This window comes from Chrysochloris asiatica, unplaced genomic scaffold (assembly GCF_000296735.1).
Source record: "Chrysochloris asiatica unplaced genomic scaffold, ChrAsi1.0 scaffold00028, whole genome shotgun sequence".
Classification (NCBI taxonomy): domain Eukaryota; kingdom Metazoa; phylum Chordata; class Mammalia; order Afrosoricida; family Chrysochloridae; genus Chrysochloris; species Chrysochloris asiatica.
This window is the reverse complement of record NW_006408546.1, coordinates 24,882,088-24,906,638: the sequence shown is the minus strand read 5'-3', so window position 1 is coordinate 24,906,638 and position 24,551 is coordinate 24,882,088. Positions and strand designations below refer to the sequence as shown.

At 39.4% G+C, this 24,551-nt stretch overlaps 1 protein-coding gene across 3 annotated transcripts in view; it reads right to left on the bottom strand.

Annotated features, from left to right (window-relative positions):
* GRM7 (glutamate receptor, metabotropic 7) overlaps positions 1–24,551 on the bottom strand; it is a 1,560,849-nt gene that overhangs the window by 306,068 nt on the left and 1,230,230 nt on the right. For all 3 annotated transcript variants that reach the window (XM_006846627.1, XM_006846628.1, XM_006846629.1), the window contains exon 8: positions 19,528–20,463. In XM_006846627.1, coding sequence (XP_006846690.1) covers positions 19,528–20,463 — 936 coding nt within the window. The remainder of the gene's footprint in view (positions 1–19,527; positions 20,464–24,551) is intronic.

Genomic DNA, 24,551 nt, shown 5'->3' with positions numbered 1-24,551 from the left:
TCAGAAATGGACAATACATTGAAAGGGCAAAGGAATAGAATTGAAGAGATAGAAGCTGACTAGTGAGCTAGAAGATAAATGTCTCAACACTACTAAGATAGAAGAACAAATACTAAAAAGGATAAAAAAAATCTGAAAAAGTCTAAAGATTCATGTTAGATAAGATGAAGAAGAATAACTTAAGAATTATTGGCATTCCAGAACAGGAAGAATCACACAAGTCCTCAGGGGAGATAGTTGAGCTGCTGGAAGAAAACTTTCCTAACATCTTGAAGGATGAAAAGGTAAGTATTTAAGAAGCTGAACAAATCCCAGGAAGGACAGATCCAAAAGAAAATTACAAAGACATATCATAATCAAGCTCTCCAAAATTAAAGACAAGAAGAGTATCCTAAAAGTACCCAGGAAAAAGAAATGTTACTTACAAAGGAAAACAAATCAGATTAAGCTCTTATCTCTCAGCAGAAACCATGCAGGCAAGAAGAGGCAATGGGGAGACATATATATATATATATATATATATATATATATAAAAAAAAAAAACAAACAAACAAAAAACCTCCCAACCAGCAAAGCTTTCAATAAAATATGACAGTGCAATTGAAACAATTCAAGATAAACAGAAGCTAAGAGATTTGATCAAAGCCAACCAAGTGCCTCAAAACATCCTAAAGGGAGTTCTTTGGACTGTTCTCTAATGATAACAGAGAACAACCAGAGATTGACAGACGTGGCAACACCACCTGGAACTCAGTTGACAGAGTCCAGAACAGAACAAAATTCCAACAACAAATTCAGAGGACCTGGGAGGTCAGTCAAAAAGCAAAATAATGACAATGCTTAAAAAGGGAAAAATATAGGAACAAAGATCCAGGTGGTGAGAAGGTCGAGTAGATTGTAGAATAAAATAGACTGTCCCAAATGGAGGAAACAATTAGTAGGCAAACTCAAAGAAAATCAATACTTCAGAGGATACCAAGAAAATAAAGATCCAAGAAAAACATGGAAACATTAAAGCTAATAAAAATCTGACAAGAAAGAACACACAAAAAAACATGAACTCAGCACATGAAGGCATGCAGAACAAAGGAACGAGCAGCACCACAAAAACTAACATAATGACAGCAATTAATTCATACCTATTAATAATGACACTGAATGTCAAGTGATAAAATGCACCAGTTAAGAGACAGAGAGTGGCAGAATGGATAAGAAAACCGGACCCTTCAATATGCTGCTTGCGAGAGACACACCTTACACACAAAGACAAAAACAGATTAAAAGTTAAAGGATGGGAAAAAAAATATGAAGCTAATTGCAATTAAAAATGAGCAAGAGTAGAAATTCTAACCTCTGATAAAATAAACTGTAAGGCAAAATCAACATGAAAGATAAAGAAGGACATTGTCTCATGATTAAAAGGTCAATTGAACAAGATGAAATAACCATAAAAATTTCTACAACCCAATGAAAGAGCCTACTAGAACTGAAGAAAGAAACTGAAGAAAGAAATAGAGAAATCTACAATTATAGTGGGAGATTTTAATATACAACTTAAAAAAAAGGATAGCACAACCAGAAAGGAACTTGCCAAAGCTACAGAGGAACTAATCAACACAATCAATCAACTTAACCTCATAGATAGGTAAAGAGCATTCAAGCCAACAACAGCACGATACACATGATTTTCCAGGGCACATGGAACAGTCTCCAGAATAGACCATGTGTTAGGCCACAAAACAATCCTCCATAAATTTCCAAACATCAAAATACTACAAATCATCTTCTCAGATCACAAATAAGAAATCAACAATAAGAAGACCAAGGGAATAAAGTCAAATACATGAAAATTGAGTAACACCTGGCTTAAAAGCTACTGGACAGTAGAAGAAATAGAATGTGAACTCACAAAGTTCTTAGAAACAAATGAGAATGAAAACACAACATACCAAAATCTTTGGGACACAGTGAAAGCAGTTCTGAGAGGACTGTTTATTGCCATAAATGCATGCATCCAAAAAGACAAAAGAACAAAAATTAACACATTAACACAGTATCTCCAACAGTTAGAAAAAGACCAACAAAGCAAGACAACAGTCACCAGAAGAAAAGAAATAATAAAGATTAGAGTAGAAATAAATGGTATAGAAAACAGAAAAAAACTATAGAAATTATCAACAGGACAAGAAGCTGGATCTTCAAAAGGATTAACATAATTGACAAACCACTGGAAAACCTATCCAAAGAAAAGAGGGAGAAGACAAAAATAACATGCCTAAGAAACTACATGTATGATGTCATAACAGAACCAATGGAAATAAAAAGGATAACAGCAGAATACTATGAAGAGTTGTACCCCAACAAATTTGAAAACTTAGAATAGATGGATACTTTTTAGAAAAGCATGACCTACATAAACTTATACAAAGTGAAGTAGAAAATACGAACAGATCCATATCAAAAGAAGAAATTGATCAATTCATCAAAAAACTCCCAACCAAACAAAGTCCAGGTCCAGATGGTTTCACTGGTGAGTTTTACCAAACATTCAGGGAAGAGCTGTTAGCAATTCTACTCAAATTATTCCATAACACAGAAAAATATGGAAAACTCCCTAATACATTCTATAAAGCAAGCATAACCCTCATACCAAAATCAGGGAAGGACATCACTAAGGAAGAAAATTATAGACCAATCTGCCTTATGAACATAGACATAAAAAATCTCAACAAAACTCTAGCCAAGAGAATTCAACAGCACATAAAAAATAAATAAATAAATAAATAACACATCATGACTAAGTGGGATTCATACCAGGGATGCAGCAATGTCTCAATATTAGAAAAACAAGCAGCACAATCCATCATGTAAATAAGAAAAAAGAAAAGTACCACATGATCATATTGATTGATGCAGAAAAGGCAATTGACAAAATCCAACATCCATTCCTGAAAAAACACTCAACAAAATAGGAATTGAAGGGAAATTCCTCAGCAGAATTAAGAACATTTATACAAAACCAACAGGCAACATCACTCTCAATGGAGAGAAACTGAAAGCATTCCCTGTGTTAACAGGTACCAGACAAGGATGCCCTTTATCACCACTCCTATTCGATATTGTATTGGAAGTCTTAGCCAGAGCTATAAAACAAGAAGTGAAATTAAAGGCATCCAAATTGGCAAAGAGGAAGTCAATCTCTCTCTATTTTCAGAGGATATGATCCTATACATAGAAAACCCCAAAGACTCGGCAAAAAAACTACTGGAACTCATTGGAGGATTCAACGAAGTGGCAGGGTACAAGATCAACATGCAAAAATTAATTGGATTCCTCTACAGTAATAATGACATTGCTGCAAAGGAAATTAGGAAAGCAATACCATTTACAACAGCCACCCAAAGAATGAAACATTTAGGAATAAATGTAACCAGAGAAACAAAGGACCTATACAAAGAAAACTATAAAACACTACTACAAGAAACCAAAAGAGAATTACAAAAATGGAAGAATGTACTATGCTCCTGGATAAAAAGACTTAACATTGTGAAAATGCCAATACTACCCAAAGCAATCTATATGTATATAACACAATCCCAAACCAGGTTCTAATGACATTCTTTAGAGAGATGGAAAAAAACAATTAAAAACTTTATATGGAAAGCAAAGTGACCCAGGATTAGCAAAGCACTGCTTAAGAAGAAGAACAAAATCAGAAGCTTCTCACGCTCTGATTTCAAAATGGACTACATAGCTACAGTGGTCAAAACAGCCTGGTACTGGTACAATGAAAGATACATGTATCAATGGAACAGAATGGATAATCCAGAAATTACCCCATCCATATACAGCCAATTGATCTTTGACAAAGGGACGAAGTACATTGAATGGGGAAGACATAGTCTTTTCAACAGATGGTGCTGACAGATCTGTAAATTGACACACACAATATTGAAACAAGACCTTTACCTCACACTATATACAAAAACCAACTCAGCATTGATTAAAGATGTGATTACAGGGAATCCAGGATACAAAGTTGAAATTGATGGTAACATCAGAACAAGAAAGGGAGTGACTGGTGTAAAAACAGAATTTTCACATGCCAAGCAAATTAAGGTGAATTCAATAGGCAACGTTGTAAATGTAGGTGTTAAATTTGTAAACCTCAATGTAGTTGTAAATTATATAACTGTACTCATCGAAGAAAAGAAGAAACCAAGACTCACTAAAATAAAAGGCGAAAATCTGTTTTAAAAGACTCAGCACTGATGATAAAAAGGAACATAGAAGCCATCAACCTCATCAAGCCAAAAAACTTATGACAAAATGACTGAAGTAAATTTTTCTCTATTGTAAATACTGTTGTTGTTAGGTGCCATTGAGTCGGTACTGACTCATAGCAACCTTATGCACAGCAGAATGAAACACTGCCTGATCCTGGGCCAACCTCACTATCGCTGCCACTCTTGAGCCCATTGATGCTGCCACTTTGCCAATTCATCTCGCTGGGGGGTCTTTCTCTTTTTCTCTGACCCTCCACCCTACCAAACATAATATCCTTCTCCAGTGACTGGTCCCTCCTGACAATATGTCCAAAGTATGAGAGACGAAGTTTGGCCGTTCTGGCCTCCAAGGAGCACTCTGGCTGCACTTCTTCCAACACAGATCTGTTGGTTCTTTTGGCAGTCCATGGTACTTTCAATATTCTCCTCCAACACCATAATTCAAACACATCAATTCTTCTATGGTCTTCCTTATTCACTGTCCAGATTTTGCATGCATATGAGGTTTTTGAAAATACCATGGCTTGGGTCAGGCACACCTTAGTCTTCAAGTCTTGTCATTACAGTGACTATAAATGGAGTAAATGATCCCATCAAGAGCCAAAGTGGCAGAATAGGTTTCAAATGTGACCCATCTGTATGTTGTCTATGTTGACACACAGGCATCATAGGTTAAAATCAAAGGATGGGGAAACAATACCAAGCGGACAGTAATGAAAATGGATCCAGAAAAGTAATAGTATAGAATAAAAGGATAAATTAATCAAGCAGCCTCAACCCCAAAACATATAAACACTTAGAATTAAAAGAAGTACATCTATAAGAATGGTTAGAGAATGTACTTCTTGATAGAACAACGAGAAAGAAAGTGAATGAAGAAACAGAAGATCTGAATACATCAACAGACAAGCCCACCACTCAACAGTAGCAAATAGACTACAGTAGAAAGTTTCAATAAATGTTAAAATATTGAAACAATACAAAACGTCTTCTGACCATAACAGGATGAAGCAAAACTAAATAAATAAATACAGAATAAAGAAAGATAAATACATTCATGGAAACTAAGTGGACCTACCAGTGGGTCATGAAAGAAATAAAAAGTTAGAATTATAAAGCTATGTAGGAGCATGAAGGTGATAACGCAGTACCAAAATCTTATGGAGTTGTGGAACATTAGCTCAGTTAAATTCAAAGATATCATAATACTAATGCATAAGAATGTAGTTGGTGAAGAGGTCATTGTTTTTTGAGTTTTGGCCCTAGAAAACACATCTCTTTAGAATCCATGTGACAGAATGAGATGGACAGTCACTGTGCTTTGCTGTACATCCAAACAGTTTAATTGCAGATGTGTAATTCAATCATGAGTAGACCTAACCACTTTTTCAGACCATTTTTGTTTGAAAGAATGACTAGCAAACAGTGGCTGATTAAATATAAGCCTTTGGAAGACATTTTCTCAAATGACTATTGTCACTTCAAAAAACAACTGACAGTATTTATTGCCATGACAAATTCAAGCTTTGATGCAGAAATTAGGATTATGGATAACCATGAACTTGGCATGGCAGCCTTTCATCAGATAGGTGGTGAACCTTTTGATATTGTTTATTGTCATATGCCAACTTCAGAAGTTCTGCATTACTTGGTAAAGCAATATTTTCCAAATAATACTATAAAGTTATGCATAGTTAAAAATCCATTCTCTGTAAGAGACACCAGCTTATCTTAATGTTATAGTACAAAGTTTATTAATGTGGTTTGACTCTTCATTTTAGCTAATCTTTAAAACATTACCATATGTCACGTTTTGGTGTAGTTTCAAAAGATGCGTATACACAGTTACCTGAAATGGTATTAAAGTCTTCCTTTTCAACTTCAAAATATCCCATGAAGTCTTAAAACCAAACTGTATATAATTTTAACTACAATGTCTTCCTGAGCATCTTGCTTTTTTAAGAACTGTATCGAATCAAACTGACAAGAGCAATTCAAAGGATTAAGTAGAAACCTATGGAGCAGTAAGTTTGTCAATGGGAGAAGAACAACGCACAAAAGGAGGGTGAGAATACAACTCAAATAATAATCAATGTTATTAAATGTACATGTACAAAATTGGTGTATGTTTTACTATAAGTTTTTCAACAAAATCAAATTGTTTTAAGTTTTATTTACAAAAAACCCCACAAAGCAGTGTTTGTAATCAAGTCAGTCTGGTTTTGGTTGGTATTGGTATTCCCTTTAACTAGTAAAATAGTATTGAGAATTCAAAATTAAACTCAACCATCTAGGGACTCCTGGTGTGGCACTATAGGAGAAGCACTGGACTGTGAACCAAAAGGTGGGGTGCTACAAATCTACCAGCTACTCCCTGGAAACCCTGTGCTGGATTACTATGAGTTAGATAGAACTAACTCAACACCACTTACCAATAACAAAAACAATCCACGGACAACTCATTTTTGACACTGGCCAAAGTGCATTCAGGGGGACATTAACAGTCTCTTTAATAAACAGTGCTGGCAAAAAGTGGATATCCACTTATAGAAAATGAAACCCATACTTCACAACACACAAAAAACTTAAATACTGAGTATTCCTGATCCTAAATTGTAACCTGCTACTTTCCTAGTAAATTCCCCACCTGTGAGTTTGATGTGTGAGTTCCATGTGGCCATCACAATGAATTATTGAGCCCAGAGAAGTAGAAGCTGCCATGGGATGGACAGTCGGTGTCAGAATTGGTTAAATAGTTGGCAAGAGAAGGTATATGTGACCACCACCTCATAGAAATCGGCTTTGGGCTGATGCTGATAGTGAGTTTGTCATCCCCTTGTGAAACTAAAGGAGATCACATGTCATTTTTACAGTACATGCTTGTTGTTGTTGTTAAGTGCCGTCGAGTCGGTTCAGACCCATAGCGACCCTGTACAGGGTTCCCGAGGGTGTAAATCTTTACGGGAGTAGAAAGCCTCATCTTTCTCCCACAGAGCGGCTGGTAGTTTTGAACCGCTGACCTTAAGGTTCGCAGCCCGATTCGTAACCACTACGCTACCAGAGCCAAGCTTTTCTTCAAAGTGGTGGAGTTGGAACCAGTAGTATATGAGAATTCTATCTGCTTCATTGACCCTTGGAATAGCCCATTTTTATATTATTGCTATAATTTTAATTTGTGCTAAGAAACTTGAAACCACTAGCTCATTTCCTTCTAACAAATTAATAACTGGAGTCCTGGTGCGGTGGTATAGGGTAAACACTGGACTAATAAGTGCAAGGTCAGCAGTTCAAACCCATCAATCACTCCTTAGAAACCCTATGCAAGGTCACTATGAGTCAGAACCAACTCAGCAGTACTTCACAACAACAATTAAGAACTGAGTCCCAAAGAGGTTAAATGACTTGTTCAAAAGATACAATGATAAGATTCCAAATCACAGAGGATGGTGGAGTAATGGATAATGACTAAGAGTCAGCTTCTAGCACTAGAGGAAGACAAGAAGGAAGTCAGTGCCCCAAAAAACTACTGGCTGGGTGAGTATTATGACCTCTAGTATAGGATCTCAATGCCCAACACTGGACTGGGCAATGCCTTGAGTGCCCATCAGCAGACTACTTTCTGTCACGAATTCCTGTATTTTGAGAGATGTTCTTTCTGAGAATGATAGACAAAAGAGATAAGCCAAAAAGCAGTATTGTCCAATGGCGTTGGTTCTGATTGTCAAAATGAGGTCTGGCTCTTTGTGGATGAGTCACTATGTGGCTGAGGTCTTAAAGTGGAAGACCTCAAAAGCTAAAACTACAGTTCCTGAGAGCACTCCAAAGGGAAGAGGCAAGATCTCTTGTTGAGTCTTCCCATTTAGCTAGTTTACTTTCTAGAGTATTTCTATGCTGAACTCTTGAATAATTAGGTACTCTGTATTAACATAGTATGATATTTGCCTGTTAGTTTTAGCTCTGTTCTGTTTTACACAAGCTCTTGACTTTCAGATGCTGAACTAGTTCTTCTGTCTGGAAAATGGGGAAGGCACCAATTATCCTAGGTGAGTGCACCTGAAAATAGCTGATGCATAATGGGAAGAGAATCGAGGACTCCCCACTACACCGGGCCAAGCCAGTGACTGACACCAGCCACGCAAACAGAACAACTCACTTGTACCAAGGTCACAGCAGGCAAGAGAAAGAGGATGGCTTACTATGCTTTTGACATAAATGTTGTTGTTGTTAAGTGCTGTCGAGTCTATTACGACTCATAACGACCCTGTATAGGGTTTCCAAGGAGCAGCTGGTGAGCTTGAACCACCAACCTTGCAGTTCAAGTGACTTGCAGTCTGATGCATTAGCCCACAGAGCCACACCAGGAGTCCTGACATAAATATGAACAGACAAAACCAAAAAGCAAAGGCAAGACTTTGTCAACCATTGTGCCGACTCATCACAGTATGGCTGAACAATCGACCTCAGCAAAACCAACACTTTGGGACATGGCTTTGCCCTGTTTTCAGGTGAAGGTTCCTCCCTAAGCATTATAGAAGGGAAAATGGATGTTTGTTTTGAAAGACAAACTGACTTTGAAGAATTTGTGAAAAAATGGAATTGAAAGAATGTAATTATTCTGGTGCTGTGGGTAAATGCGCCAGACTGCAAAGCTATTTGCACTACAAATTTGGTGGTTCAAGCTCACCAGTCACTCCTGGGAAACCCTATACAGGGTCTCTTTGGGTCAGAATTGAGTCGACAGCACTTTACAACAATTTAAAAAATGCTCAAATAAGTGTGTGTTTGTTGAAATTTATAAAAAGTTGAATTCTTTATAATGGCTGGAGAAAATTCTTATTTGTTATATTTAAAAAATTTGTATTTCACGTGTCATCATTATTGCGTGTGCCATTGAGTTATTTTGATTCATAGTGACCACATATAGGGTTGCCAAGGAGCAATTTGTGGATTTGAACCTCAGACCTTGTAGTTAGCAGTCCCGTGCATATCCTAAAAGTTGAATAAAATAATATTAATACAATATATTAAATAGAAAAATCAAACACTTTTGACAATAATGTTTCAGGGCACTATCAAAACAGGAGGAAATACCATTTATTTCTGAGAATATATACTGAGCACCTACTATGTCTCTAGCATTGTTACGAAAGCGTGAACTGCTTTGATTGATTTTATCACGTGCCCACATAATACACCTCCAAATAACTTATTTTTTAAATGAACACTTTGGGCTTTTGATATTTTGACTCCCTTGTATATATATGTGTGGGTTGAAATATCTAGAACATCTAAAAGTTTGTTGTTTTTGCTAACTGTCATCACATCAGTTCTGACTCATAGTGACCCTGTGTAGGGTTTCTTAGGTTCAAAATCTTTAAGGAAGCAGAAACTCTCCTCTTTTTGCCACATAGCAGCTGGTGGGTTTGAACTATGGACCTTGTGGTTGGCATTCCAGTATTGTCATGTGATAACCACCATGTCCCCAGTGTAAGCATATCTCATTTAATAAACAAAGCAATGTAATACAAAATGAAGTATAAGGCATATTCTATTAAAATATTCAAATATTCGGAGTGCTGGTGTGGTGCTGTGGGTTAATGTGCCAGACTGCAAAGCCATGTGAACTGCAAGGTCGGTGGTTCAAGCTTACCAGCTGCTCCTTGGAAACCCTATACAAGGACGCTATGGATCTGAGCCAACTCGATGATACTATTGTGATGATACTATTGCAACGCAACAACCACATTCAAATATTCGGACATACTTTAGATATATTGTCAGGAGGGACAAGTCACTGAAGGATATAATGTTTGGTAAGGTGGAGGATCCCAGAAAAAGAGGAAGATCCCAGTGAGATGGATTGACACAGTGGCAGCCTCAGTGGACTCTAACATAGCAATGATTGTGAGGTAGGTCCAGGACCAGGTAATGTTTCATTCTGTTGTGCATTGGGTCGATGTGAGTCGGTACTGACTCGATGGCACCTAACAATATCAATTGAAATATTCTTTTAATGTTCAAAAGTTTCAAAGTAGCTTTCAAACCTACTCTATCTTTTCTAGTACCACAAACAATGCCATCTTTTGTCTAATTTAATTCAAGACACTTAGATACTTTAAGTACTCTCACACACACAAAAGAAAAACAAATGGCCATTCAGTAGACCCCCAACATAGTACAAGTATGTTTCTTACGGTTTTCAATAGCTGAGTTGTCAGAAGTACATGCCCAGACCTTTTTCCAAGGAATCTTTGGGTGGGCTTGAAACTCCAAACTTTTTGTTAATAGTCAAATGTGCTAATCTTGTGCACAATGCAGGCGCAGTTCTGCATGAACACACTTGGGATCACCATGGGTCAACATAGACTCAGTAGCAGCTGTTTCATCTCAAATTGTTGCTGTTAAGTACCGTTGAGTCATTTCTGACTCAAAGGGACTCTGTATAGGGTTTCTAAGAAGTGACGAGAGGTCTAAACTGCCAACCTTTCAGATAGTAGTCCAGCGCTTATCCTACAGTTCCACATCAAGAGTCCTTCATCTCAACTGATATTCCTGAAATTCCCATTCCAAAACATTCTCGGTTCACATCTTTTCCATCTTGATTGACTTTTGTTGACTGTTTATAGCTTCAAGGAGAGAATTAAAACAGCGCTCCACAATTTGGTCTCAGCTACTTTTCATCTTGTTGTTGGCTGGGCCATAGAGGCTGGTGCACGAAACCAGAGGGTGGGGGTATTGCATTAGAAGGAAGATCATGTGTAGTTTAACACATGCAGAGGAATGTTTAATCTTACAAAAAGCATAGCAGTTATTTAAAATTAATTTGACCCATCATTTGGTGAAGATGCAATTCTTGCAAAAGTCTGATTTAAGGATAAAATGGTAGAATTCAAATTGTTTTAAAATTAGTTCATATGCTGAAACGTCATTAATTTTTAATATTTTTTTTCATAGCTGCAAAAATCAAAGTTGTATTTACACAATCTCTACCCTCACCTTTATACAAGTGAGATGACTTCCTATTGGATGATACTTTCTGCCTGCCTCTTTTTCTGTGAAGCTTACATGTGTTGATACTTTGATCTTTGCGTTACAACTGCAGTACACACAAGTATTTGAGGTTTGTTTCAGATCTATTTGAGTAATAATGGGGTATCTAACAGGTAAGGATAGTGACTTCTTTATTTTTGCATCACAGTTTTTCATGGAGACACGGGGAGTCAAAATCACCTTGAGGGCCACTAACAACAGGCCCGCAGAGGGAGAAACACCATGAGACAGCTGTCATCAAGTCAAATAGCATAAACATATAAACTAAGAGGTTATTTCCAAAGAAAATGAGGATTGCTCCTCTCTCTACATACCTGGCCATTTAAAAAGAGCTTTACAATGGGAGATAAAATGAAGAATTAAAGTAGGCGCCATTGCTAAGACTGCTATCTACCTCTAAGTAGGTAACTCATTATGAAAGCCCTCCCTTCTTTGGTTCTCCGACAATAACTACAAAATAGCTGGCTGAAAAGAGAGGTATCCGTCATCATCTGTTACACACCAACATAAAATCAGAAATGACATGTGGATTTCAAATTCTTTGCAGTTCTGATTTATAGTTGCTGACTGTGTAAAGACAGTGCTGAGAAAGTTTTCAGGATCATGCCTCCAGGGAAGAGTACTGTTACTAATTATTGATTCCAGGGGCATGAGCCAAAGCAATGTCTGCTAGCTGCTAAATATTTCAGATTCCTACATTGGTTCTGGAGTCATGGCGTAGCACTGTAGGATAAGCACTAGACCACAGGTATATTTGAACTGCAAAGTGGCACGTACTAACCCACCAGCCACTTCTTGAAAACCCTATACAGGAACGCTATCAACCACAACCAATTCCACGGCACTTAACAGTAACATATTAATTCTAGGTAGGTTTTGTTTTGTTCAGATAACTGACTGCAAGTGGAAGATCAAAAGGTTCTAGCCACCAGTCCCAGCATTTCAAGAAATAGTCCTGGGAAACACCTTCTCTCTATGTGTTCTCTTGTCATTTTAGTTCTGAGGACCACTGCCTTACACCTGGATTTAGTTTCCATAATCTAAACCTTGGGGTTGACACTTCATTCAGACCCTCTGATACTTGATCATATTTTTCAATCCTTTATAGCGTCTTTTCAACCCTCTAGTACCTTGATCCCTGGATCTCCCATTTGTGTCAAATGGAGATCAATTTATTTCCAAAGCATCTTAAATTTAAAATCAAAGAAATACTTAAAACATGTCCTCTGTGCATTGGGAAGAAGCTGTGAAGGGAGTTTTGAAAAGCACGTTTGGTTTCCACTGACAGTTTTCCAGCACTCTTGTTTAAAACTATAGGTTTCTATGCCCCACTCCGGAATTTTGGTTTGGTGCTATAGGAGATAAGCATTGGACTGCTAATCACAAGGTCGGCCATTCAAACTCACCATCCTCTCCTTGGGAAACCCTACACAAGGTCCCTATGAATGCAAACTGATTGTACGGCACTTAACAACAAATGCTGCTGCAGGATAAGCACTGGGCTGCGACTCACAAGGTCAGCAGTTCAAACCCACCAACTGCTCTGCAAGAGAAAAATGAGGCTTTCTGCCCTTGTAAAGATTTGTACCCTATACGATGATGATGGTGATGAGTCAGAATGGATTTGATAGTAGTGGATTTGGTTTTGGTTCTAAGTATACATCTACGCACACAAGGGAAACTCTTTGAGGCCTTCTGATCCCATTCTGTTAATACAATCATCTACATTACCTGTGCAGAGTCAAGTGGTGCAAAGTCGATCTTCTAATCCATGTGTAAGGAATGATAATATTTTTGCTTGAAAGCTCTACAGACAACAATCCACCTTGTCTGAATGATGCATCTTTTCTGGGCTACTTGCTGAAATTTGCAGCACTTGACTGAATCAGTAAAACCCAAACCAAACCAGTTGCCATAGACTTAGCTCCGACTCTTTGGAGACTCATGTGTGTCAGAGCAGAACTGTGTTACATAAGGGTTGTGATGGCTAATTGTTTTAGAAGTAGATCCCAGGACTTTTCTACTAAGGCATCCCTGGTGGACTCAAACTTCCAAACTTTTGGTTAGTAGCTAAGCGTGTTAACCTTTACATGACCCAGGGTTTCTTGTATCATTACAGTCAAGGATAAGCATTTCCTGAAACTCTGAGTCATTCTCTTGTGGCTAAAATTTATCACTTGCATGCCTGGTCCTGTGGCCAGATATTCATTCTAGAAGTCACAAGGTTACAAATGATAAGAAAAGTGATCCTGCATTCTCCTTAAAAAAAGCAAATAGAAATTTCATAGGAACTGACATTTTTCAAGGAAGAAACATTGCTTATACTTTACGTTGTGCTAATGAACTCAAACTGATGAAAAATTTCACATAGAAATCACTAGTATAATCAAAATGATTTCAATTTCCTGAAAGAGTAAAAATAGTTATTACCAACTCACTATCTTTTTTTTTTCCTGCTACAATAGAATTCTTCCACTTTAATCACTTAAATTACTGAATCTAAACTAAAATGGAAGAACTACAATTCTGTAGCTTGCTCACTAGGCAAAATGTCTTTTTCTGAGATCTCTTTGTGGCATTTGGCAATTTGCTGCTTTCCACAATTTAAACTCTTGGTTTCATGTACACAAAATTCTATTTTTTAAATTGGTAGCTCTTGTTTCTCTAGCCATATGTTATCATTAGAAAGTGTGCATTTTGCATCATAATTCACACCTTTAATTGTGTTAATAAACTATGTTCACCACCATAACCCATTGAGAATATATAAAAATTATTACTTAAATCTTGTAAGACGGTAGACATCCACACCCTGGATCTGTTCTGCTTTCAAAAACCCTGGAAAAACAGTGCTTGTGGACAGTTTAATTTTCCCTGCATTCTGTTTCCATAAGTGCAATGTGTATTGGTAGAATAAACAAGTCTTGAAATCTTGTCCCATTTTCCCATTTTAAAAAAGGGATGAATTGTACCCGTGATTTTATTGAAAATATACATAATCATGACTAGAAATGGCCAGAAGTAAAACAGAAAAAGATGGAAACATTTTGCCAAGTATGCATAAAACAAGATTTCTACATAAAATGATAGCAATTGTTCCTCCCTTATCATATTCCTCACGAATAAGCTATAGAACTAGGATTTACTGTATTTACCCTATTGCATTGGGGTAATGAATCTATTTTAATAATTAATGTTATTGTCATAGAATTTCAAAGGTTATCTACTAGTAGCATGCATTTGAAAACACTCTTCTTTCGTTCTCTCTATTGCATTTTACTACTGTGACTCATAGTTTACTCTTCCCTTGGCCCAGGGATAGATAGAAACAGTAAAACAAAATCCAACTTTGTTTTACAGACAGTAAATGTGCATTATGAATCTGAAACACAGTGTTGGAAACATACTATACTCAGTGAGCTTAAATTGTAGAATATCCACTAAGACACTTTATGACTAAAACTATAATCTAGAAACCATCCACTGCTTGGTTTTAGAATTCTGCTGTGGGTTTATGAAACATCTACTTTTTTTTTTCTTCTTAAATAAAGCCGAAACTTAGAGCTTCTGAGTCAGACATTTTAAGCAAAATGCATCTTATCAGTTGGAGAACCAGCCAAATGGCATTGATATTTTATAGGGTTTTAGAAAAAACATAAGTAACAATGAATAATTAGATCCAACCAGTTCCTTGAAGCAGAGACTTTTGTACACTTTAAGACAGTCCTACTTTAACACCATTATCTTCATGTTTGGCATTAAGCCCCCGAATGTTACAGTGATTTGGCCAAGCCTTTTCAATGGCTTGCCTTCAAACTGTTCCATAAGACTTCCAATGGCTGCCATCGTACACACACAGATCCCCAGGCTTTTCTTCTGAGGTGGAAACTGTCAACCTTTTGGGTTGTACCTAAGCATCTAACTATTTGCAACATTCAGGGACTTCTGCTTCCTATGTTGTTATTGGGGGCCATCAAGTTGATTTTGACTCAAATTGACCCCATGTGACAGAGTAGGGTTTTGCAGGCTGTAATCATTATGGGCACTGATCCCTAGATATTTTCTCCAGTGGAGCAGTTGGTAAGTTTGAACTGCTGACTCTTTGGTAAACAGCCAAGTGTTTAACCACTGTGCCACCAAGGCTCCTCTTGTAATGTGTGTGAGTGACGACTCTAAATCCCAGTACTTTCTCATAGCAATCTGTTGGAGATTGGTTACATCTAGCTCACCACATATTATTAGGATCAACATATTTATGGCTGACTAATTTGCATGCTAAGGAGCTAGCCTGGTGGCACCCTGGGTTCTACATTGGGCAGTTAATCACAAAGTTGATGATTCAAACCCACCAGCTGCTCTGAGGTAAACAGATAAGGCTGCCTCAAAAATCATATATAGGGTCACTATGAGTCAAAATATTTACTGATGAAGATCAAAGAGCACAGCCTTTGGTGTAGATTGCATTTCAATGTAAAGAAAACAAAAATCCTCACCACTGGAACAATAAACAACATTCTTATCAATGGAGAAAAGATTGACGTTATCAAGGACTTCATTCTTCCTGGATCAACCATCAACGCTCATGGAAGCAGTAGTCAAGAAATTAAATGATGTATTGCATTAGACAAATCTTCTGCAAAAGACCTTTTGAAAGTGTTGAAGAGCAAAGATGTAAGCTTGAGGACTAAGATGCACCTGACCCAAGCCATGGTATTTTCAATAACCTCATATGCATGTGAAAGCTGGATAGTGAATAAGGAAGACCGTAGAAGAATTGATGCATTTGAGTTATGGTGTTGGAGGAGAATACTGAAAATGCCATGAGCTTCCAAAAGAACCAATAGATCTGTTCTGGAAGAAGGGCAGCCAGAGTGTTCCTTTGAGGCCAAGATGGCCACACTTTATCTCTCATACTTTAGACATATCGTCAGGAGGGACCAGTCTCTGGAGAAGGATATCATGTTTGGTAAGGTGCAGGATCAGAGAAAAATAGGAAGACCACCAGTGAGATGGATTGGCAAAGTTGCAGCCTCAATGGGCTCAAGTGTGGCAACGTTTGTGAGGCTGGCCCAGGGCTGGGCAGTGTTTCGTTCCATTGTGCATAGGACAGCTATGAGTCGGCACCAGCTCGATGGCACCTAACAACAACATGAGTCAAATTTACACAATGGCAGTTTTTTTCTTCTTGTTATTGTTTTTGGTTAATTTACATACTACAGCTGATAAGTGCATATAGGAGTCAGATGTGTACTAATTTCCCCTAGAATGAATACCACAACATTGTCTAATTTGTCCTACATGTCAAACTAGAGCCTTATGTATCCAGAGTCAACTCATTGTTGTTAAGTGCCATCGAGTCAGTTCTGACCCATAGCAACGCGGTATAGGATTTCCGAGGAGCAGCTGGTGAGTTTGAACCATGGACCTTGCAGTTCAAACGGCTTTGCAGTCTGGCACATTAACCCACAGAGCCACACATTAGGGTACCCTAATTTATGAATTCTTTCCATTTAAAGCCAGTTTGGGTAGCAAGCACTAGAAGGAGCATGCGCTGGTTCTATCCATATGAGGAACCAGCGGATTCGTGTCCACTCATCTGAAAACCTGGAGCGTCTAAGGCAACAGTTGTTCCATGGCAGGTTGCCCTCCTTTCTCCAGTTGCTGGGAATCTTGCTCTGAATCACTTGATGTGAATATAGTAAATCTGACTTTCAGACAACAAATGCTTAAGAATGGACTGGTAGAAATACAGCTCAATGTATTAAAATGTTCACTTCAATATCACGGTTCGTAATAAGGCATGCACAACTTTATGGGAACAATGCAGTGAACAATGCGGTGACTTGAGCGATTATTGGCTCTGTAAGGATCCAACTTTGTGAGTCAAATCATGTTGGTGTTAACACTGGATTGCATATGTAATTTTCTATCTGGATCACATTTTCTTTTATTTACCATTGTAACTAGTGCTTGTGATGCATCAAAGGAAAGTAAAATGACCACAAATGAACATGAAGAGGAAATAATAAAGCAATTGGAAAGGTGAATTGGCATCGGTCACTGAAAAAGCACTAGGATTCTCTACAGCACTTAACAATTGTCCGTCAAGATTGGAAAAAAAATTAAAAGAAAAAAGGAGCATGTGAAAGATTCAGTAAAAACTTCAATTATTACTAAGCATCACCGTAACTTAATTACTGAAAAGGAAAGGCTATTGATCATTTGATTATATTTGATCAAATTCACTGTAATATGCCAGTGACTTGAAGACTTCGAGCCTTTTCAGTGATTTAAATCTGGACATGCAGCTAGCGAAAGTGAATGGGGTGGAGAACTTATTTCCAGTAGAGGTTGGTTCAATAGTTTTAAAGTGAGTACAAATTTTAACTTACATAATATTCAGGTGCAAGGTGTAAGTTGTGTGAGTGATTCTTGAAGAATGATAACATTTAAGATGCCACCAAAAGTGTTGTTGATTCTTGGGATGAAGCAAAGCACTCAAATATGAAAGGAGTGTGGATCAAATTGTGTTCCCAATTCACACAAGCTGTTTAAAATTGATGATATTCTCAAGTATATTATATAAATATATACTATATACTAAGACAAACATTTGACTAACTGATGCTACATAGGAAGTGTATTTACCTGTTTCAGTTTACAGACAAATCTGAGAAAGACAGACTCAGGAATGGATCTTATTCCTAACTCACGGGCTGGCTGTACTGTGTGTCTAGAGTCAATGGCGGTTCCGTCGTAGAATTTCTTTCTTGTACATTAGAGAGAGTCCTGGGTTACATTCCTGGCTAATGCTCCACATGTATAGCTACAACTCATCTGCCATTGGACACGTGTGCTGTCAACACTGAATGAGTTTTAACAGAGCTTCAAGACTAAAGCCAACTAGGATGAAACGCCTGACAAAAATCACAATGGTCTGATCAGCAACCAACCATGGGAATGGGCACAAGACTAGACAGTGTTTTGTTCCATTATACACGGTGTCACCATGAAGTGGGAGTTCACTTGGCAGCAGCTAACAACACTCACAGCAACAGGAGAACTGAGGGTAGCAATGATAAGAAAAATTTCCTATATTCACCTATGTTTTTGCATATATATATATACACACACACACGCACACGAATGGGCAACCCTATTATACTGATCTAGCTTATACACCAGATCTGATCCACAGTGATACCTTGGAAAGCTAGTGGGAAGAAAGAGAGAGAGTACCTATACAAAGGATAGCAAGAACCAGTTAAACACCCACTCGGAAGATATTCTAGCCTAAAGAAATTATGTGTGTAACTAGAGGAAGGGGCAAATGAAAAGCAGGTTTAATTTATATAGATTCAATTTACAATACGTAGTTTCTTATTATACTTGTATTCAATAGTTCTATAATTAAATATAATTAATTTGAGTTTCAAAGGCTACCTCTCTTGGTAGTGGTTATGAATCGGGCTGCTAACCTCAAGGTCTGCAGTTCAAAACTACCAGCCATTCTGTGGGAGAAAGATGAGGCTTTCTGCTCCCATAGAGATATACAGCCTCCAGGAGTGATTAACTTTTCAGTCTAGGAGTGGAGGTCCCTGGGAGCCCCAAGGGAGAAGAGCAGAGAGCGGAACCCTACCCAGAGAAGCAGTGATGCTAGAGATGGAGGCAGAAACAATGACGTGGAGAGATGGAGCAGCTGGGGACTTTACACCCAGAGAGGGAGAAGGACTGTGTGCTGACGACCAGGTGGCAGGCTTGTATGGCATACCCTGTGGTTGGTTGATGATGCATGGAAGGGATTATAACCATGGTAATGAAATGATATACGATAGGTTGAATGTAAATCTAATGTTCTCCCATGTAAACTATCACACAATTCATAATAAAACATTTTAAAAAAATTTTATAGCCTCAGAAACCCTGTGCAGGGTCACTATGAGTCAAAGTCAAGTCCATGATACTTAACAAGAACAACAAACCTCTGGTTGGTATCCAGTGGAACAAACACAGCATGCTTCATTGAAGGTTTCAAACCTCTCTAACATCTATTAATTCAGGGTTTTCTGCTGCCAGGCATACCTTATACTGCATACATAAAACCTCCTATTCATATAACCAATTTGTTTTCATGAATTATACAAATGAATACAGTTTTGAAATGCATGGTGTGGAGTGCATTTTCACTTACCTTTTCCGCTGACTGAGCAGTGCCAAAAAAAATTGGAATGAAGGCTAGCCATACTATACATGTTGTGTACATAGTAAATCCAATGGGCTTGGCTTCATTGAAATTTTCTGGGACACCCCGAGTCTTGATGGCATACACAGTACATGTGACCATGAGAAGAATGCTATATCCCAAGGAGCAAATGATTTGAAGATCTGAAATGTCACATTTGAGAACTCCTCTGGCCTGCTCAGGATTCATCGTCTTGTGTTCATCATAGTCTATGATAATGTTGGGAGGGTCAACACCAAACCAAATGAAAACACCTAAAAGCTGAACGGATATCAAACTGGAAGTGATCGCCAGCTGTGATGTTGGGCTTATGAGTCTGGGAGCAGTCACTGATTTCTTGCCCTGCTCAAATATGCGGTAAATCCGATTGGTTTTTGTCAAAAGGGCTGCATAACTGATGCACATCCCCAAGCCCAGGAAAACTCGCCGAAAAGAACACACTGCAACATCTGGCTTGGCAATCATGAGGAAAGTGATAATGTAGCAAAGGAAGATGCCCGTCAACAGAACATAGCTGAGCTCCCTTCCAGAAGCCCGGACAATAGGCGTGTCATTGTAGCGGATGAACGTGGCCATGACAAAGATGGTGGCAACGATGCCCAACATTGCCAGGAAGACTGGGATGACAGCCCAAGGGGAATGCCACTCAAGTTTTATTATGGGGATGTCTTGGCAGCCTGTTCGGTTTTCATTGGGCCGCTGGTCATATGGGCAGTGCTGACAGGTCATCTCATCAAACTGGTACTGGTACCCATCACAGGGCTCACAGGTCCAGCAACATGGGGTGCCCTTCTGTGTCTTCTTCCTTTGACCAGGCTTACATGGTAGTGTGCACACAGAGGAGGGGATCTCCCTGACCCCTTTACCCCACTGCATGTCCTCTATCTGCAGTGTAAGAAATAAGAAGAAGAGACAGGTAGATTATTCAACAAGAAGGAAAAACAAACAATAATTATAACAGCTCATTTCTAGCCTTGATTAACCTAAGTAATTTATTTCTAGATACAGGTTTTTGAGGAGTCCTGGTACGGCGCTGAATGATTAAAACTAGACTGCTGACTGCAAGGTTGCAGTTCAAACTCACCAGGTACTCCTCAGAAACACTATACAGGGTCGCTATGAGTTAGAACTAGCTTGACTATATTTAACAACAACAACACAGGTTCTTGAAAGAAGCTTTGGCTGTATATTAACTAAGGCACTCACCTGCTAAATAAAAGGTCAGCAGTTTGGACCCATCAGTCCCTCCATGAAAGAAGTACGGCAGCAATCAGCTTCCTTAAAGATTGACCGCTTGTAAAGGCGATGGGTCAGTTCTATTCTGCCCTATATAGAGAGTTTCTGTGAGTCAGAGGCAACTTACTGGCTAGAGGTTTGCTTTGAGTTGGTCTTTGGGTGACACTCCACTGCTAACAGAAAGGTTGAAGTGCGGCACCCTGGAAGGAATGCCTGTGTTTGACTTCTGAAAAATCAGTCATTGAAAATTCTCTAGGGGACAGTTCTACTGTAATATATATGGCTTCCCTGTGAGTCAGAAATGACTCAGTGAAAACTGGCCTGGCTTTTTTTTTTCTTCTTCTTCCTTGTTGTTGTTAGTAAGGACAACAACTAACATTTGACCGCATCTGACTTCAGCATGTTCACTCTTCACCCTATCGAGTGTGCTCCCAAACAGCCTGGTTTTAAGAATTCCCTGTAACAGTTAAAAATACAGATTTCTGGTCCTTACTCTAGAATTCCTAAATCAGAACATCTTCAAAAAGAGCCTTGGGGGTGGTATTTTAACAAGTGACACATAAGATTATTCCAAATCAAAAACAAAATCCAGTGTCTTCTAGTTGATTCTGGCTTATGGCAACCTCACATGTTGTAGAACAGAACTGTGCTCCACAGGGTTTTCTTGGGTGTAATGTTTCCAAAAGCAGATACCCAAGCCTTATTTCGGTAGCACCAAAGAATGGATCTGAACCACCAACCTTGTTTAGTGGTGGTGGTGGTGTGCCATCAAGTCATTCTGACTCATAGCAACCCTGTATACAGTTTCCAAGACAGTAAATCCTTCCAGGAGCAGACAGTCTCATCTTTCTCCCATGAAGCAGTTAGTAGACTTCAACTACTGACTTGCAGTTAGCAGCTTAATGTGTAACCACTACACTACCAGGGATTCTAGTCATTGTTGTTAAGTACATAGAGTTGGTTCCAACTCATAGCAACCCTGTATAGGAATTCTGAGGAGTCACTGGGGAGTCTGAACCACTAACCTTGTGATTCAACTGGACCTTGTGATCCTATGTTTATCCTACAGCACCACACCATGACTCCTAGTTATTGTTGTCAAGTGTCGGTGAGTCGCTTCCAACTCACAACGACCCTGCATAGGGTTTTTGCAGAGAGTTGGTGGGTTTGAAATGTTGACCATGTGGTTCACAATCCAGTGCTGAACCTATAATGCTACACCAGGTGCCCTAGGATTGCTAGTTGTTGTTGTTATGTGCTGTGAAGTCGGTTCCAACTCATACTGACCCAGTACAGGGCTTCCGAGGCTGTAAATCTTTACAGGAGCAGAAAGCCTCATCTTTCTCCTGTGGATCAGCTGGTAGCTTTGAACTGCTGACTGTGGTTTGCAGCCTGATTCGTAATCACTATGCTACCAGAGTTCCTTAGATTCCTAGTAGTCATGTACAAAACACTTGTGCCATGTTAGAGAATTCTTCCAAACCAAACCCACTGTCATCAAGTTGATTCCAACTTGCAGTGACCCTGTGTAGCAGGAGTGGGGGACCTTTTCCCAAAATTTATATCATTTGTGACCAGCCTGGAACAGCTAGAGGAAGAGACGATACTTCCTGAAAGAAAGACCAGTAGGAAAAATAAAATGCAAAAATGGCAGCCAAGAGTGAAGTGTCAGCTGATATGAAGTGAGGGGAGACTCACAAGAATGCCAAACGTGCCGATAGTACCCATTTGACCTAGCTTCAATAGCTGGATAATCAGAACTCGATTAGAGGAAGATTGAAAAACAAATGTAAAAAATGTGATAAAGCAATTTGATTAGCTTGACATATACTATGGAAGTAGTAGCTCAAAATAACAACTGAGCAGGAAGGAATCTTCACATCACGGATCATTCCCAGCCCCTCTATACACAGGGATGATAGGGATGGGCAACTTAGACATTTGCTACCTAAAATGGGTAATAAAAGCATGAAGTGACTGGTTTACAAGTTGTCAAGATGGAGTTTAGTTTCAGAGTATGGAGGGGAAGGTAGAATCTCCACTGAATAGTCTTCTTCTTGTCTACAAAGGTCTGGTGAAAGGAAATAGGGAAAAGAGTCTTACGATTCAGCAGTAGTAATTGTTATATGACTAATTGAGATTGCCACAATTGTAAAGGTAGAAGTTTTCTAATATAAAGGGTGGGGTAGTTAATCTTACATTCCAATAACAGAGGACCCTGAGGCAATTAAGGGAGAGGAGTACTAGCAGAATGTGGGCCCTATCCAGAGAAGCAGCGACACCAGAGAAGGAGGCAAAGCTGAGGACATGGAGAGAAGATGGAGCAGCTGAGGACTCTAAACTCATGCGAAAAGAAAGGCTGTGTGCTGGTGGCCAGGAGGTAGGCTTGCAGAATGTACCCTTTGGTTGTTTATATGATTATATATTCCTGAGTAATTTTGTGTACATCAAAAAAAAAAAAAAAACAAAAAAAAAACCACACAATACTGAGGGCGGTGCTTCCCGGACCAGGCAGCTCAGGTAGGGCTCTTGGAAAAAGGGGCAGAATCGCACATAGAAAACCTCTGTCTAGCAGACAGACAGCCTTTGAACAAACATAAGATCTTTTATTTTAACATTCTGAACTCGTTTTTTTAAAAGATCAAATTGCTGAGGAATTACAGGCATTTTAAGCTTTTGCCTGCCTGCACGGAGCTCCCGCTTCCGCGTCCACGCTGGCGAGTGCCTCTGCCCCCTGTAGACCTTGGAATGCAAAGCTAGAGCAACCCCACTTAGAAGGCTGCATTTCCAGAGAAAAGGAAGCATAAACTAATAAAGGCGAACAAATAGAGAGGGATATCGGCGCAGATATCAGGAAATTTGGGGTACCCACGGTACAGAGAAACTGAGAGAGGCAATTTTTACGTCATCAGATATGGACAATACCTCCCTACAGCCACTAGCCCCAGCCCTCTACTGTCCCGGCATAGGCCAGCCCTCTGCCAAACCACCGAGGCTCAGGAACAACCAAGGCACAGGCCCACTCACTGAGGCCAAGGCCCTCCCAAGGCCCAGACACTCCCACTGAGACCAAGGCCTGCCCTGAGGCCCAACCCACCCACAGACTGGTCACAAAGCCCCAGGCCCAACCAAGGCCAAAATTGCCTACCCGCGACCGCCGCAAAGCCAGGTCGCTGAGGCCCAGGGCACCTGAGGCCCAATTCACTGCGTAGCCTGGTTGCCAAGGCCCAGTGCCTCTGAGACCACACCGCCCTCAGCCGAGTCCCGGAGGCACAGGCCCCTGAGGCCCAATCCGCCCAACCTGCCCGCTGAGGCCCAAGTCGCTGGATGCCCAGCTGCTGATACCCAGGCCCCCGGAGGCCCAAACCACCCGCCCGAGGCCCAAACCACCCGCCCGAGGCCCAACCCTCCTGCAGCTCGGTTGCTGACGACCAGGCCCCCGGAGGCCCAAACCACCCGCCCTAGGCTCAACCCACCCACCCAAGGCCCACAGGACACACCGCCGAGGCCCAGGCCCAACTGAGGCCAAAAAAAGTTACTCTGAGTTAAGAAATAAGGCGAGTGAAAAGGGAAGACCACATCCTGATCACACCTTCCTGGAGGTAATCAGAAAACATACAAAATTACCAAAACACATAATTAATTACTAGGGCCATAGATAAATATTAAACATGTCCAAGAAGCAAAAATAGATGACCATATCGGCACATGTCCAGAAAAAAGATAAAATATCTGAG